General features: G+C 39.3%; 1 protein-coding gene across 2 annotated transcripts in view; it reads right to left on the bottom strand.

Annotated features, from left to right (window-relative positions):
- Positions 1–675: 675 nt before the first annotated feature.
- AAMDC (adipogenesis associated Mth938 domain containing) overlaps positions 676–15,751 on the bottom strand; it is a 36,471-nt gene continuing 21,395 nt past the window's right edge. For both annotated transcript variants that reach the window (XM_026010423.2, XM_026010424.2), the window contains exons 3-4: positions 2,754–2,849; positions 676–851 (exon numbers count right to left, since the gene is read on the bottom strand). In XM_026010423.2, the coding sequence (XP_025866208.1) occupies positions 711–851; positions 2,754–2,849 (237 nt within the window). In that variant the 3' untranslated portion in view covers positions 676–710. The remainder of the gene's footprint in view (positions 852–2,753; positions 2,850–15,751) is intronic.

Here is a 15,751-nt window from a genome sequence, read left to right as displayed (position 1 = left end):
AGGGAATCTTTGGCCGGGAGAACTGTCCAGCTAGGCTCAGGTCTAGCTAGTAGAACAGCTTGCCTAGAACCCTAGAATCAGGGCATAGCTGCTCTACTGTTCTTGTTACTGAAGTGCTCTGGTCACTTCCTTCAAGGTTCTGCTCACATGTCATCTGCATAGAGACTTTTCCTGACCACATATCTGAAATAGTCTTTACTCATTGTCTTCTCACTCTGCTTTATTTTTCTTCACAACAGGTTCTACCTACCTTATGGATTGTTTATTTTCCCCACTAGAATATAAGCTGTGTGAGGATAAGACTTTCATTGCTGCTTGTTTGGAGCCTATAGCAATGCCTGGCATATAAGGTACTCAATAAAAATTGGTTGAATTAATGCTTAAACATTCCAAAGCATCAATTGCAATGTAATTTTAATGCACTGAAACTTCTTAGCCTTTAAAGCAGAAAGCTTTATTTTTTGCCTTTATTTTTTATTTCTGGCCAATCATTTAGTGTATTAAACTTTGGTAAACATCTGTCTTCTCCCCTAATTTTCAATTCCCTGCCAGATAGGGATTGGGCCTTAGTCATCCATGCATCCCAAAGCCTAGCACAGGTCCTGGTATGAATAGCTGTTGAAAAATACTTGAGGAGGCCGGTGTGGAGAGTGCTAAGAGTGATAGTCACAGGCATTGTTGCTTAGTGATTTATTCTCCTTAAGGCTCCATCAGCAGGTGGAATGGAAGACCCCTCCCACCCTGATGCCTCGGGCAGCCAAGGTATTATACTCCTTCACTGCCTGCTCCGTCTGGAGGATCCGCACATCAATGCCTTGTTTCTCAAGATACTCCACAGTTGATGGAGGCACCTGGGAAGAGGGAAAAAGATGAGTAAGTCAAGGGAAAGGCCCTCCTGGGTTTCCTTTCCTGCCATGAGGCAAGGGTTCTCTACAAAATTAGACAGTAACAACTGTCAGTCCTCAATTACCCAGCATGTCACCAGTCCAAAATTTGACAGCCCCAAGGAGTCAACAAAGCTTCTAAGAAGTTAGCCAAGTACCATGCATGCACAAAGCTCATGTGAAATGGAAATGGGAAAAGGATGGATTTTGGAGTCAGATAGTCTTGGATTTAAGTCTGACTAACAGTGTGACCTTGGGTAAGTGAATTCAATTCTCTGACCATTTGGTTCCATGTCTATAAATAGGGATAATAATACCTAGCTCACAGGGCTGGTATGAAAACGAATTCAGCTAAGATATATAAAATGCCTAGCATGTAAATGTTGAATGTTTGAGTCAGTCCAACCTGAATCTAACGTCTAACTTTGCCATATAGGCCAGCAACCAAGGTTTCTCAACCCAGCTGCCTCCTCTATAAATGGGGATAATAATATATACACGGGGGACGCCTGGGTGGCTCAGCGGTTGAACATCTGCCTTTGGCTCAGGGCGTGATCCTGGAGTCCCCGGATCAAGTCCCACATCAGGCTCCTTGCATGGAGTCTGCTTCTCCCTCTGCCTGTGTCTCTGCCTCTCTCTCTGTGTCTCTAATGAATAAATAAATAAATCTAAAAAAAAAAAAAAAATATATATATATATATATACACGGGGTGGTGTGAAGATGAAGTTAACTATTGCAGTTCAAATGTCTCCTCAGAAAGGCCTTTCCTGACTACTCCATTTAGAGCAGCCACTCATAAGTCACCATTGTCTTCACAGCATTTGTTACAATCTGAAATTGTCTACTGTTTTATTTTCCAAGGCCATGAACCTTATCTTGTCTCCAGTGCCTAGAATAGTATCTGACCCCATAAAAGGCACTAATAAACAGTTGTAAATTAATTTTATATAAGATTCTCAATAATGGCAGCTATTATTGGATATATTTTTTAAGTCTGGCTTGTGCTGAATATTATTTTAAACCGATTTTAATTAGATTCTGCCTCAGAAGGAAATATTTTTTAAATGCCCTATATTTTTTATATGTTTGAGCAATTTTATAAAAACAATAGCTTTATAGAAAGGAATTATTTTAATGGGAAAAAATGGGTTAAACAAAAAATACGTAAATAACTAAAGGGCACCTTTATCAGTAGGGAACTAGATTTTATGACATCTATATAAAGGAAAGCATGAGGTAAATCTCTGTAATCTCTCTTGTGTGCAAGAGTGTCCACAATGTAATAACATGAGTAAGAAGTTACAGAACAATATGTACAATGTGGTCCTATTTATGTAAAAACGATTGTGGGTGTATACATGTATATCTGTATGCATAAGAGTGTATATTTGCAGCTGCATAGAGAACTGGAGCAATATATATCAAATGTGGAAATGGGGTGGGGATCTTTCACTTTTCTACTTCAACATTTCTGCGTCAACTGTTTTGCTAAACAAGCATGTATTTGTAAGTACAATAAAAATATTTTTTCTGAAAAGGGAAAATGCATAACTTGTGTTTAAAGAAAAAATAAAAAGTACTATAAAAATGTGAAGTACTGTGAAAATCTAAAGAACCAAATACTGACAGCTGTAGAGGTTGAGAATTCCAGGCAAAACAGCACAGGCCCAGGGTTAGGTAGAGACTGGAGCATCCAACCCAGATGAAGAGTACTAACATCCTTTATTTTATCCTGGGCCATCCACTGGCTCAACAAAACAAGGATGCATGATATATTGAGATGAGCTCCCAAGAAGGACATATTTCTAAGGTAAAGGTCCAAGAGGTCACCAACTGTCCTCAGGAAGGCTGTGCTCACCGATACCTACCTTCAAGGCCTCACTCATCCCTCGGCCAATCACAAGGGTCTGCACACCCTTCTTGACAACTTCTTCCACATCTGCAGGCTGCACACCAGGAGAATGCTGGATGTGGAAAGAGAGAGTATACCAGCTACCTGTTCTTTGAACCTTTGTAATTGGCACTCTTGGAGGATTCATTCATTCACCTATTAATTCATTAAGAAAGTGTTTACTGAGGTTTACTCTGTGCCAAGCATCCTTCAGGGCCCTGGGAATAATAGAAGATCCAATGCCTTAAGGAATGCCAAGTCTGGGACGCCTGGGTGGCTCAGCGGTTGAGTGTCTGCCTTCAGCTCAGAGTGTGATCCTGGAGTCCAGGGATTGAGTCCCACATCAAGTTCCCTGCATGGAGCCTGCTTCTCCCTCTGCCTGTGACTCTGCCTCTCCCTCTGTGTCTCTCATGAATGAATAAAATCTTAAAAAAAAAAAAAAAAAAAAAAAAAAAAGGAATGCCAAATCTAGTGAAAAATACAGGAGACTAAAAAGAAATGTCAATAGTTTTACAAGTGCTACAAGGACATTAGTTCCTGGTGTTGTGAGAACACATAGAAAGAGCACCTAATTCAGACCTAGAGGGTTGGGGCAAGTGGTCAGGGAAGGCATCCCAGAGGAGGTAAGCTGAGATGTAAACTGAGACCTGAAGGACAAACAGGAATTAGCCAGGTTAAAGGAAATTGGTGGAACAAAGCATTCCAAATACAGGGGAAATAGCATGTACAAAGGCTCGAAGGAAAGAAACACCTGGAGAACTAAAGGTAGTTCAGTATGACTGGAGTGTAACAGGTGAGAGAGTGGAAAGAGATAGGGTGGGAGAAGAAAACACTTGTACACCAAGCCAAAACTTGGACTATGGAGAGATTTCATAAGAATCCACCTTTTGGGGCAGCCCAGGTGGCTCGGCGGTTTAGCACCACCTTCAGCCCAGGGTGTGATCCTGGAGACTCAGGATCGAGTCCCACATCTGGCTCCCTGCATGGAGCCTGCTTCTCCCTCTGCCTATGTCTCTGCCTCTCTCTGTCTCTGTGTGTGTGTGTGTGTCTTGAATAAATAAATAAATAAATAAATGTTAAAAAAAAAAAAAAAAGAAGAAGAATCCACCTTTTTCTGAGCTCCTTTCCCACTTTACCCAAAAAAACTTGTGTTGATGCTTTAAAACGTATCATTCCATAAAGTCTTCCCAGATTCTCCCAGGGATATTAAAGGTAAAGTGTTTAAGGACATTAATCCAGCACTAAAGAATAGTGGCTTTTGAGTTATTTCCACTTTAGCAAATGGGAAAGTGGGAGTTTGGTAAATACCAGCCCGACTACTGGGCTCCACCTATTACCTATCTGCACGGGGATGACACTCAGCACTGAGGCTCAGAGACAAAAAGCCCTCCCTCCCTGATTTGTCAAGCTCTATCCTTTCATTCAGTCAAGAGGTGTTTACTGAGCACTTACTCTGCACCAGGCTCTATACTCAACACCGGAAATACTGAGATGAACCAAATAGTACCTGGAGCTTTAATCAAATAAGATCAATGAATGGGCGAAAATAGTTACAATAGGATTAGATAAAACAGAGTTGAGGATCTCAGAAGAGTGAGTGAATAAATATGAGTGGGAAGTTGTCAAGAATGACATGCTGTTTTAATTAGGTCTTGAAGTATGAGCACAAAGAAGTATGCCTTGATGTGGTGGTTGTGGAAGGGGTACATTCTAATCATAGAGATGGCATAAGGAAAGAACTGCTGAGAATATCACAGACAAATGTATCAAAGAAAGAAGAGTTTTTCAGTTTAGAAAGATGATAGAGGAAATAGGATTGAAATTTATATAGGCATAAGGAGATTAAATTAGTCTTTTCATTAAATCATGAAATAATATCTTAACATGTTTAGAGTTAACAGATTTCATAATACATCTATAGAAATTATTCCATGTGATCTCTACAGTGATCCTATAAAGTAGCACTAAAACATCCATTCTCGGCAGCCCGGGTAGCTCAGCGGTTTAGCGCCACCTTCAGCCCAGGGCCTGATCCTGGAGCCCCGGAATCGAGTCCCACATCAGGCTCCCTGCATGGAGCCTGCTTCTCCCTCTGCTTGTGTCTCTGCCTCTTTCTCTCTCATGAATAAATAGTCTTTTAAAAAAATAAAACATCCATTCTCATTTTATAGATAAGAAAACTAAACTCACAAAATATATACACATTGGAGGTGGGATTTGAACGGAAACATGTTTAACTTTCCAGTTTAATGCCCTTCATTAGAATACTATAACCCATGGAGCAATTTTCTTGAAACTTGAAAGAAATAAGCCTAATGACCACATAGAATTGTGCTTGGGACAGTGCCTGGCTCATTGCAGGTAGAATAATTTTTAGTTTAAGTGTGAACCTAAATCTTCCCTAGAACAATCTCTCTCTTTCTGTCTTTCTCTCACACACACACATAAGCTAAAAAACAAAACAAAATAAAACAAACCATAGAAGATACAGAATGGAGTATTAAAAAAATAGTTGATTAACCCCCAAAAAAGGAAGGAATGAAAAAGATGAGGCCAAACAGAAAACAAATAGCAAGAGAAACTCTTAAACATAGCTATATCCATAATAACATTGGACTAAATAGTTTAAGGAAAAGACTCTCCATATTAAAAAACAAGACCCAACTAAACACTACTCACACGGTCTTTAAGTATAAAGACACAGGTTGAAAGTAAAAGGATGAAAAAAGACATAAAACACAAGAATACCTTTCTTAGGTATAAGAATATCTTTCTTAGTAGAAAGATGGTATGTTAGTGTGTGTGTGTTTTAAGAGAAAGGGGGGAGAGGGAGAGGGAGAATCTTTAGCAGTCTCCACACCCAGTGCAGAGCCCAATGTGGGACTCGAGCTCATGGGCCCAAGATCATGACCTGAGCTGAAATCAAGAGTTGGACGCCCAACCAACTGGGCCACCCAGGAACCCGAGGTATGATTATATTAATATCAGATTAAGTAGACCTTAGAACAAGAAGTATTACTATAGATAAAGAGTATCATATCATAATGGTTAAAGGGCCAATTCATCAACAAAAATATAACAACTCCAAATCTTTATAGTGTTAGTAAAAGAACTGCAAAATATAAAGAGGAGAAGTATACAACACCACCATAGCTAGAATTTTTTTTTTAAGATTTTATTTATTTATTCATGAGAGTCACAGAAAGAAGCAGAGACACAGGCAGAGAGAGAAGCAGGCTCCTTGCAGGGAGCCCGATGTGGAACTCAATCCTAGGACTCCGGGTCCTGCCCTGAGCCGAAGGCAGGACCTCAACCGCTGACCCACCCAGGTATCCCCATAAGCTGGAAATATTGTTAACAACTCTCTTCCTCAGTAATTGATAGAACAAATAGACAAAAAGTCATTAAGGAAATGGAAGATTTGAGCAACACTATCAATTTGTCCTAATAGACATTAGGGTTACTACACTCAACAACTACAGAATACATATATTTTCAAGTGTACATGGAACATTCACTAAGACAGACTAAAGGCTAGCCCATCATTTATATATTGTAAATTTCAAAGAAATGAAATACAGAATTTCACCTGACAAAATAGATATAATTGTTTACAATTAAATGTTTACAATGTTATATTTAGAAAAGCCACAAAGTAATTGGAAATTGAATAGAAAGTATTTTTAACTAAAGGACAAAGGAATGATTCTTTGAAAAAGATGAATAAAATTGAAAAACCTTTGAAAGACTGATCAAGAAAAAAAGAGAAGACACAAATCATAAAATATTAAGAATGAAGGGTATATCACTACAGATCCTACAGATATTAGAAAGAAAAAATACTGGGAACAGCTTTACACTAATAAACATGATAGATGAAATAGACAAATTCCTTGAGCAATACAATTTTATAAAAAAATATGTAAGAAATAGAAAATCTGAATAGTCTTATAGCTGTTAGAGATTGAATTTGTAATTTCTTTTTTTTTTAAAAAAAGATTTTATTTATTCATGAGAGACACACAGAGAGAGGCAGAGACACAGGCAGAGGGAGAAGCAGGCTCCAATGCAGGGAGCCCGATGTGGGACTCGATCCCAGGACTCCAGGATCATGCCCTGAGCTGAAGGCAGGGGCTTTAGTCACCAAGCCACCCAGGGATCCCTGTAATTTATTTCTTAAAAAGATTTATTTATTTTAGAGAGAGAGAGAAAGAGAGAGTGTGTGAGTAGGGGGAGAAAAGAGGAGGGAGAGAGAGACTGACTCACTGCTGAGCAGGGAGCTGGATGTGGGGCTTGATCCCAGGAGGCTGGGAACATGATCTAAGCAGAAATCAAGAGTCAGCCACTTAACCAATTGAGCCACCCAGGCACCCCTCAATTTATAATTTTAAACCTTTCCAGGGTGCCTAGGTGGCTCAGTGGTTGAGCAACTACCTTTGGTCAGGTAGTGATCCTGGGGGTAGTGATCCAGGTAGTGATCCTTGATCCTGTCATCAAGTCTTTTTTTTTTTTTTAAGTTTTTATTTATTTATTTATTCATGAGAGACACACAGAGAGAGGCAGAGACACAGGCAGAGGGAGAAGCAGGCTCCATGCAGGGAGCCCGACATGGGACTCGATCCCAGGTTTCCAGGATCATGCCCTGGGCTGAAGGCGGCGCTAAACCGCTGAGCCACCCAGGCTGCAACTGTCATCAAGTCTTACATCAGGCTCCCCACAGGGAGGTCTGCTTCTCCTTCTGCCTATGTCTCCGCCTCCCTCCCTCTCTCTGTGTGTCTCTCATGAATAAATTTTAAAAATCTTTAAAAAGAAAAAAAAACTTTTCCACAGAAAAAATTCTAGTCACAAAGGACTTCTTTGGTGCATTCTCTTTTAAACATTTAATGAAAATCCTCAAGAAAACATTAACAAATCCAAGGTTGGTTCAACATTCAAAAATCAATGTTCATCATAAAGAAGAAAAAATCATATACATCCATCTCAACTGATGCATAAAAAAGCATTTAACCAAGCTAATGTATTTATGATTTTAAAAATTTCAGCAAACTAAACTAGAAGGGAATCTTTTTTAGGTAAAAGACATCTAAGAAAAACCTACAACTAAACATCAAATATAATTTCCCCCAAAGACTGGATATAGGGATGCCTGGGTGGTTCAGCGGTTGAGCATCTTGCTTTTGGCTCAGAGCATGATCCCGGGTTCTGGGGTTCAAGTCCCATATTGGACCCCTTGCATGGAGCCTGCTTCTCCCTCTGCCTGTGTCTCTGCCTCTCTCTCTGTGTCTCTCATGGATAAATAAAATCTTAAAAAAAAAAAAAGACTGCATATAACAGGCATTAGTTAGACATTTATTTTCTTATTTTCTGTTGGATCTGTCCATCCTCTCCATCTCCACTGCCACTACCCTGGTTCCCTGGTTTATGCTGCCATTACTTCTTGTTTGGACTATTATAGTAACTTTATAATTGGTCCCCATAAAACCAATGTAGCTTTCCAATTATCCATTCTTCAAACTGTAGCCAGAGGAATCTTTTTAAAACATAAATTCATTCATATCACCCCTCCACTTAAAAGTATTCAGTGGCTTCTTAGTGCCCTTACAATAAATGCCAAACTCCTTAACATGGTATGTAAGTTCCCAGCTTCCTTTCTTTCCAGTCTCACCGCTTTCTTCATGCTCTTTTTTTTAAAATAAGATTTTATTTATTTATTTAAGGGGGGCGGGGAGAGAGAGAGTGCATGGACGGGTGTGGGGGCACAGGGAAAAACAGACTCCTCACTGAGCAGGGAGCCTGATGTGGGGCTTGATCCTAAGACCCTGGGATTATGATTGAGCCGAAGGCAGACACTTAACTGATTGAGCCACCCAGGCACCCCTTTCTTCGTGTTCTATATTATACACGGCCTTCTATCAGTTCTTCATAGCATGTTTTCTCTCACCATGTTTAAGATAAAACAAAAATCTAAAGATTGGGAGAGGATATTTGTACATCACATATCCAACAAAAGATTTTATCAGAATATATGAAGAACTCTCAAAACACCATAATACAAAAACAATCCAACTTTTAAAAATAGGTGAAATATTTGAACATACACTTTACCAAAGAAGATATATGGATAGCTATGAAGAACATGAAAAGGCACTCAATATGGTAAATCACCATGGAAATGCATATTAAAACCATTATGATATATCAAATGCTGGTGAGGATATGATTGGATCTATCCTATGTAGCTAATGCAAGTGTAAAGTGTAGAGCTAACTCTGGAAATAGAAGTATTTTCTCAGTTAAACATACATTTATTTGTTCAATGACGCCTTTTTAGTTCAACGGGTCTGTGATCAATTCTAGAACCACCCTGAGCTGCCGTCATGCTATACAGAATTCAAAATACTTTTCTGGGGCTATGACCAAGGTAAATATTTAATAGAACTACAAATCAGGATTGGAGAACTTCACCTTCCTTAAGTAAATGCACTCAACTGAAATACTGAAAGACTGCTTCATCTAACAAAGAACTGCATCTACTTTGAGAAGCATCATGATTCCCAGACTCTAAAAGCTCACATTCTAATATAAAGAAACAAGACCACTGCTCAAAATCAAACGAAAGGTCAGTAAGAGTGCAAAACCATAATCCTCAGGAGATTCAGAGACTGAAGACAGCCACAGCCAATCAGAGTTGCTGGATCAATGGAACTCGAGTGACAAATTTGGCTGCTGCGTGCTATACTGCAGGCCCAGGGTGTCACGTACAGAGCAATGAAAGATAACTCTGCAAAAGCCTGTGGATCCAGGCATTGGTGGGTGATTACTCACAGCCTTGTGCACAGGCCTGTGATTGGAGCATCAGCCTGTTATTGAGGTGTCCTCAACCTGTCACCAGCTCCTCCTCTGCTTCTTCCAATCCCTTGAGGCAAACCACTAAGGCTCTCTTCCCTGCATGAGTGTCTGATTCTGTTCCTCTTCTTTAAGAGGCTTTCCGTCACACCATGTGAGGTTGTAAAAGCTTACTGTTTTTTCTTGGGAGAAAGCTATTAATTGTGTAAAAATGTCCAGCTAATAATAATGTCCATTATACTAGCTGAACAAGAGTGGCATCTTGGATGTCTGGGACATCGCCTCCTATTTGATGTTAAATTTGAAAAGAAAACATTGCTAAATTACACTTTCAAGGAAGCGTATCCTTCTGCTGAAATAAATGGTTAGTGGCAATGCTGTTATCTGGCTGTGTTGCTGATAAAAGCAGATGCTGTGAGTGAAGGTTAAAGGATCTCTGAAATCTGTCCCCTGTGGACACTGCCTGAGTCACATTCTCATCACCGTTTGCCTGAATTAAGAAGCTCCTAAATGATCTTCCTGTCTCTACCAGGGCAGAGGCACATTTGTGTTTTGCTTTTGTTTTTGTTTTGTTTTTGGTGACACAGGCCATACTGCCAATCTGAGAAAACCTACAGCCTCCTTCTCAAAATATAATTTTAAAACGCAAAATATAAAATATATAGAACTGCAAAGACAACAGATTTTATGCAACTAAAATGACCAAAATATTAAAAACAGGTATGTGATCTAGTAATATGCTTATTAGCTTAGAAGAGTGGAAATATTTTCCAAAAGCTCATTGGCAAACTTGCCCTCACATCTCATAGTGCCAAGTGGCAGACTGCTAGCTGTTCTTTCAAAATCTATTCTGCCCCTTTTCTGGGTCATATGGCTCCCCAACTAGAGACTCCATTTTCTGTTCTCCCTTGAAGCTAGCTATGGCAATGTGACTATGCTATCAACAATATAAAATTCAGTGGAGTACAAGTAGAAGAAATGATACAACATCTAGGTTTGGGCCTTAAAACACTGAATGTGAGGGTAGCCTGGGTGGCTCAGCAGTTTAGCGCCGCCTTCAGTCCAGGGCCTTATCCTGGGGACCTGGGATCCAGTCCTATGTCGGGCTCCCTGCATGGAGCCTGCTTCTCCCTCTGCCTCTCTCTCTCTCTCTCTCTCATGAATAATTAAAATCTTAAAAAACAAAACAAAACACTGAATGTGATCTTTTCTTCTCTTTCATCTTCCTTTCAAGTTAGAATCCGGCATGGCTACAACCTGTACCCACCATTCAAGTGCTCTAGAATCTGGCAGAGCAACAAAGAGAAAAACCAAACAAAACATGGGCTCCTGGCAGTACCCCCGGAGCTGTCCTCCCCGTCCCTGCCTTAGGCAGGCTACGCTAATAGAGAAATATATTTCTATCTTCGTAAAGCCACTAAATTTTATGATTTCTATTACAAATAACAGCTTATCCTTTAACCTAACTAATCCACAGACCCATGGATTAAACTAAACTAAACCATGACTGGTTAGATGAATCATTTGGGGTAGAACACATATACACTGGACCCCAAGGGACTATGCCTAATATGCAGAATATACATAAGGGAGCCATAGGGACATTCACCTTATGGGAATTTAACTATATGTTTTTAGGGGGAAAAAAAGAGCAAGGACTATTTAAATAGTGAGGGTAATTCAGCCTAATTCTACTCAAAGAGTATATGCCATGGACTAAACATGAGATAGCAGCCAGGCATCTATTATTCCTTTTATCTCAATTCCATAGTTGCTGCTTCCAGTGTGAATCTTTGGCCTCACCAAGTGTGTTGCTAGTGTTCAAACCTGCAATATACATTTTTCATACAACATGGACCCTAAATGCAAGGAACTACTTTATCTGGTCCTGTATAGAAGATGACATGTGTGTTCTAACCTTAAGGGAATCTTCTGGAAGGATTTGACTATAAGCAATTTTCATCTTAAGTACTAATTTTATTTTTTTTAAGATTTTATTTATTTATTCATGAGACACACACAGACAGACACAGGCAGAGAGAGAAGCAGGCGCCCGGGGGAAGCCCAATGCAAGACTCGATCCCAGGAATCTGGGATCACGCCCTGAGCTAAAGGCAGACGCTCAACCACTGAGCCACTCAGGCATTCCTTAAATGCTAACTTTAAAATTTAATCCCTGAATAAGATTCAAGTCCACCATATTAGTCTTAAAGTGATAGGATCTAAGGTTTGGAGGGGCCTCACATGTCCAGAAAACAAGGCAGTGGTAAAAAACTGATGGGAAACAAACAAACAAACAAAAACTGATGAGAACATGTCAAAAAAACACTGGCCAAATTTAGAATAATTTAAACCTCAAAATATTACAAATGGCAGGAGTTAAAACATTACCTTATTCTGTTTAAGCTGCTGTAACAAAAAGCCACAAACTGGGTAGCTTATAAACAATAGGAATTTATTTCTCACAGTTCTGGAAGCTAAAAATCTAAGATCAAGGCACCAGCATGGTTGAGTTTTAGTGAAGTCCTTCCTGGTTCATAGCTAGTGCCTTCTCTATTCTCATGTTGAAGGGATCTTTCTGCAGCCTCTTTTCTAAGGCCCTAATCAAATTCATGAGGGCTACACTCTCATGACGTAAGTACCCAAAGACCCCCCCTTCCTGATACCACCATCTTTAGGTGTTAGGATTTCAACATTCAGAACATTGCAAACATTAAATCAAAAAAGATGGCATAAACCCATAGTGATACTAAAAATAGTGGGAGTGGCTAAAGGAAAGCTCTTCTTTACAGAAGAATCCAGCTAATGAATGTAGAAGGAATGATAGAAATATCACCATTTTGCAACCACTAATTTAGTGAAGTTGGGCAAGGATCTGTGGTCACTGCTAAAACCACGGGATGGAAAGGTTGCTGGGGAACATTATTAAGTTTCTAATTATTACTCTACAGATTACTTATTTTTTTTAAAGATTTTTTAAAAAGATTTTACTTATTTATTCATAGAGATACAGAGAGAGAGGCAGAGACACAGGCAGAGGGAGAAGCAGTCTCCATGCCGGGAGCCCGACATGGGACTTGATCCCAGGTTTCCAGGATCACACCCCAGGCTGCAGGTGGCACGAAACCACTGCGCCACTGGGGCTGCCCTCTACAGCTTACTTATTGATTACAAATGGGAAAATGTGCCTTTACCACTGTCCTTTTTTTTTTTTTTTAAGATTTTACTTATTTATTCACAAGAGACACAGAGAGAGAGAGAGAGAGAGAGAGAGAGAGAGAGGCAGAGACACAGGCAGAGGGAGAAGCAAGCTCCATGCAGGGAGGCTCCATGATGTGGGACTCCATCCTGGGTCTCCAGAATCAGGCCCTGGGCTGAAGGCAACACTAAACCCCTGAGCCACTGGGCTGCCCACCTTTACCACTGTCTTAACCACATGATCAAACATAACCTCATCAGTAACTGGGCAAACTGACTTTACGTGCCTCCAGATATGATGCACTGAAGACATAACCACCTGTGAAGTATTCATGCCCCAAATGATGAACTTGCATCTAATCATGATAGAAAAAAATCGGATAAATCTAAACTGTAGACTATTTTACAAAAACAACTGGCCTGGACACTTCAAAAATACCTATGTCATCAAAGAGAAAAAATGGAGAGCAACCGGTGTTCAAGAAACATGACAACAACAATAACAAAATAACCTGACAACAAAATGCAGTGCATGATGCTTGACTGGATCTTGGATTGACAAGGAAATCAAATAAAACATATATTATTTTACTGGAACAATTACTGTAATTTGGCTATGGAGTTGATGTTATTTACTATTGTATCAATGCTGAGTTTCTTGAGTATAATTTTGTGAATATGTCTGGCAGAATGGCTTTGTTTTATACATGCTGCAGTAGACACATGCTGCAATATTTAGAGTTCATATGAAGTATCAAGTGTCACAATGTCAATACCTCACTTTCAAATGATTCAGCAAAAATAATTATCAAAAAAGGGGGAGGGACAGGGTAGTGTGTATGCCAGAGAAAGACAAATAAAGTAAATGGCAGAATGTTAACAACTGATGAGTGTAGATTGATATACGAGTGCTTGTTCTTTTTTTTTTCCCAGTTTGTTACGTAGGTTTGAAATTTTTCAAAATTAAAAGAAAAAAAAGAGGTTCAACATAGGCTTTCTGTTGTCAACCAGATTTACAAGGTGAACAGGAAAACGAAAGCAAAAGTAAACAAACCCAAGGGCTGAAAGGGTTAGGAATGGCTCAGCTCATCTATCTTTCCTTAGGTAGCGTTATCCTGAGCACTAGACCCTCTGGTCTCGTCAATTCTCCAACTTTCTAAGAACTATGTTCTACTTTATAACTATTGCCTGTATGATAGGTAAAAATAAAAACACAAAATCAACAAAAGTTACAGAAGACATTTTTGGGGCTTTAGGTAAACTTGAAGATAGACTTTATATTAGCTAATACTTTATCAAAGATAATCTTATTTATGATAATTATATTGCAGCTATGTAGGAGAATGTGTTCTTAGGAAAGAAATGCTGAAATATGATTTCTGACATTTACTGTCAAATGATTTGGGGGTGGGGGAAGTGTGTTTTCGTGCACGCGCGTGTGTGTTTGAAGAAAAAATAAGGTAATTGTTAATAACTTGAGGATTTAGATTAAGGGTACATGGGAATTTATTCTGCTATTCGTATAGGTGTTGTGTAGGTTAAATATTTTTCAAAATTAAAAGTTAAAGTTTGCACATTTCCTTTAGTTCTCTTTGGGTAATTGGTTTGACTTTCCTTTTCATTTTTAAATATATATATATATATATATATATATAAGATTCCTTCCTTCCTTCCTTCCTTCCTTCCTTCCTTCCTTCCTTCCTTTCTTTCTTAAAGGGGGAAGCAACAGAGGGGGAGGGAGAAGGACAAGTAGACTCCACATGGAGTGCAGAGCCTGATATGAAGCTCAATCTCATGCCTGAGATCATGACCTGAGCTGAAACCAAGAGTTGGAAGCTTAATAGATTAAGCCACTCAGGCACCCCAGGTTGGCTTTCTTTAATTTGTTTTATTTTTTAAATTTTTTTAAAGATTTTTTATTTATTTATTCATAGAGACAGAGAGAGAGAGAGAGACGCAGAGACACAGGCAGAGGGAGAAGCAGGCTCCATGCAGAGAGCCCGACGTGGGACTCGATCCAGGGTCTCCAGGATCATGCCCTGGGCTGCAGGCGGCGCTAAACCGCTGTGCCATGGGGGCTGCCCAGTTGGTTTTCTTTTAATTTTAAATTTGTATTTTATCTTCCTTCTTGTCTCCTTTCACCCTATCAGAAGGATATATAAATGAATGACCTATGTATGTTTCGACATAGAAAAGTCTTCTCCAATAAGACAATTACTGCATTAGGATAGAAATGAGCAAGGACAGTATGAAACAGTAGTAAAGTATGGGCTTCAGAGTAGGACTCAGTTTCAAATTATTAGCTGTGTGATCCCAGAAAAGCTATATTTGACTACGGACATAATAGTTGTTTAATGATTGGTAGAGATTTGGGAGGAGGTAGTAGTATTTGGTATTATTTAATAATAGTATTTAGTATTTTTTTATTCTCATTAAACTTTTGTTTTAATGGTTCTCAAAATTCTGTGACAGATTTTTGATCAAGTTGTTTCCATTAGAAAGTACTGATTTTAAAAACTAATAACTAAAAACTGCCACATACACACACAAACACAAACACACAAAAAGCCAAATGGTCCACAAAACATTCTCCTTTCCTTCTGAAGGTTTTATGATGCATTGTTATCATTAACCAGTCTTTTACTATTAAACTTTTTTTTTTACTATTAAACTTAAATGGCCAATTGACACAAGCAGTTCTGAGACTGTTCTTCCACCAATGATTAAGATGGGGGTGGCAGGTATTGGGGATAATACTTATTTAGCCTTCTGAGCTTTCTGGGCAGACTTGGTGACCTTGCCACCTCTAGCTGCCTTCTTGTCCACTAGTTTGATGACACCCACAGCAACCATCTGTCTCATGTCACGAACAGCAAAATGGCCCAGAGAAGGATAGTCTGAGAAGCTCTCAACACATTGATTTGCCAGGAA

The sequence above is a fragment of the Vulpes vulpes genome, chromosome 11 (genome assembly GCF_048418805.1).
Source record: "Vulpes vulpes isolate BD-2025 chromosome 11, VulVul3, whole genome shotgun sequence".
In the NCBI taxonomy this organism is placed as follows: domain Eukaryota; kingdom Metazoa; phylum Chordata; class Mammalia; order Carnivora; family Canidae; genus Vulpes; species Vulpes vulpes.
This window is presented reverse-complemented; position numbering and strand designations above follow the sequence as displayed.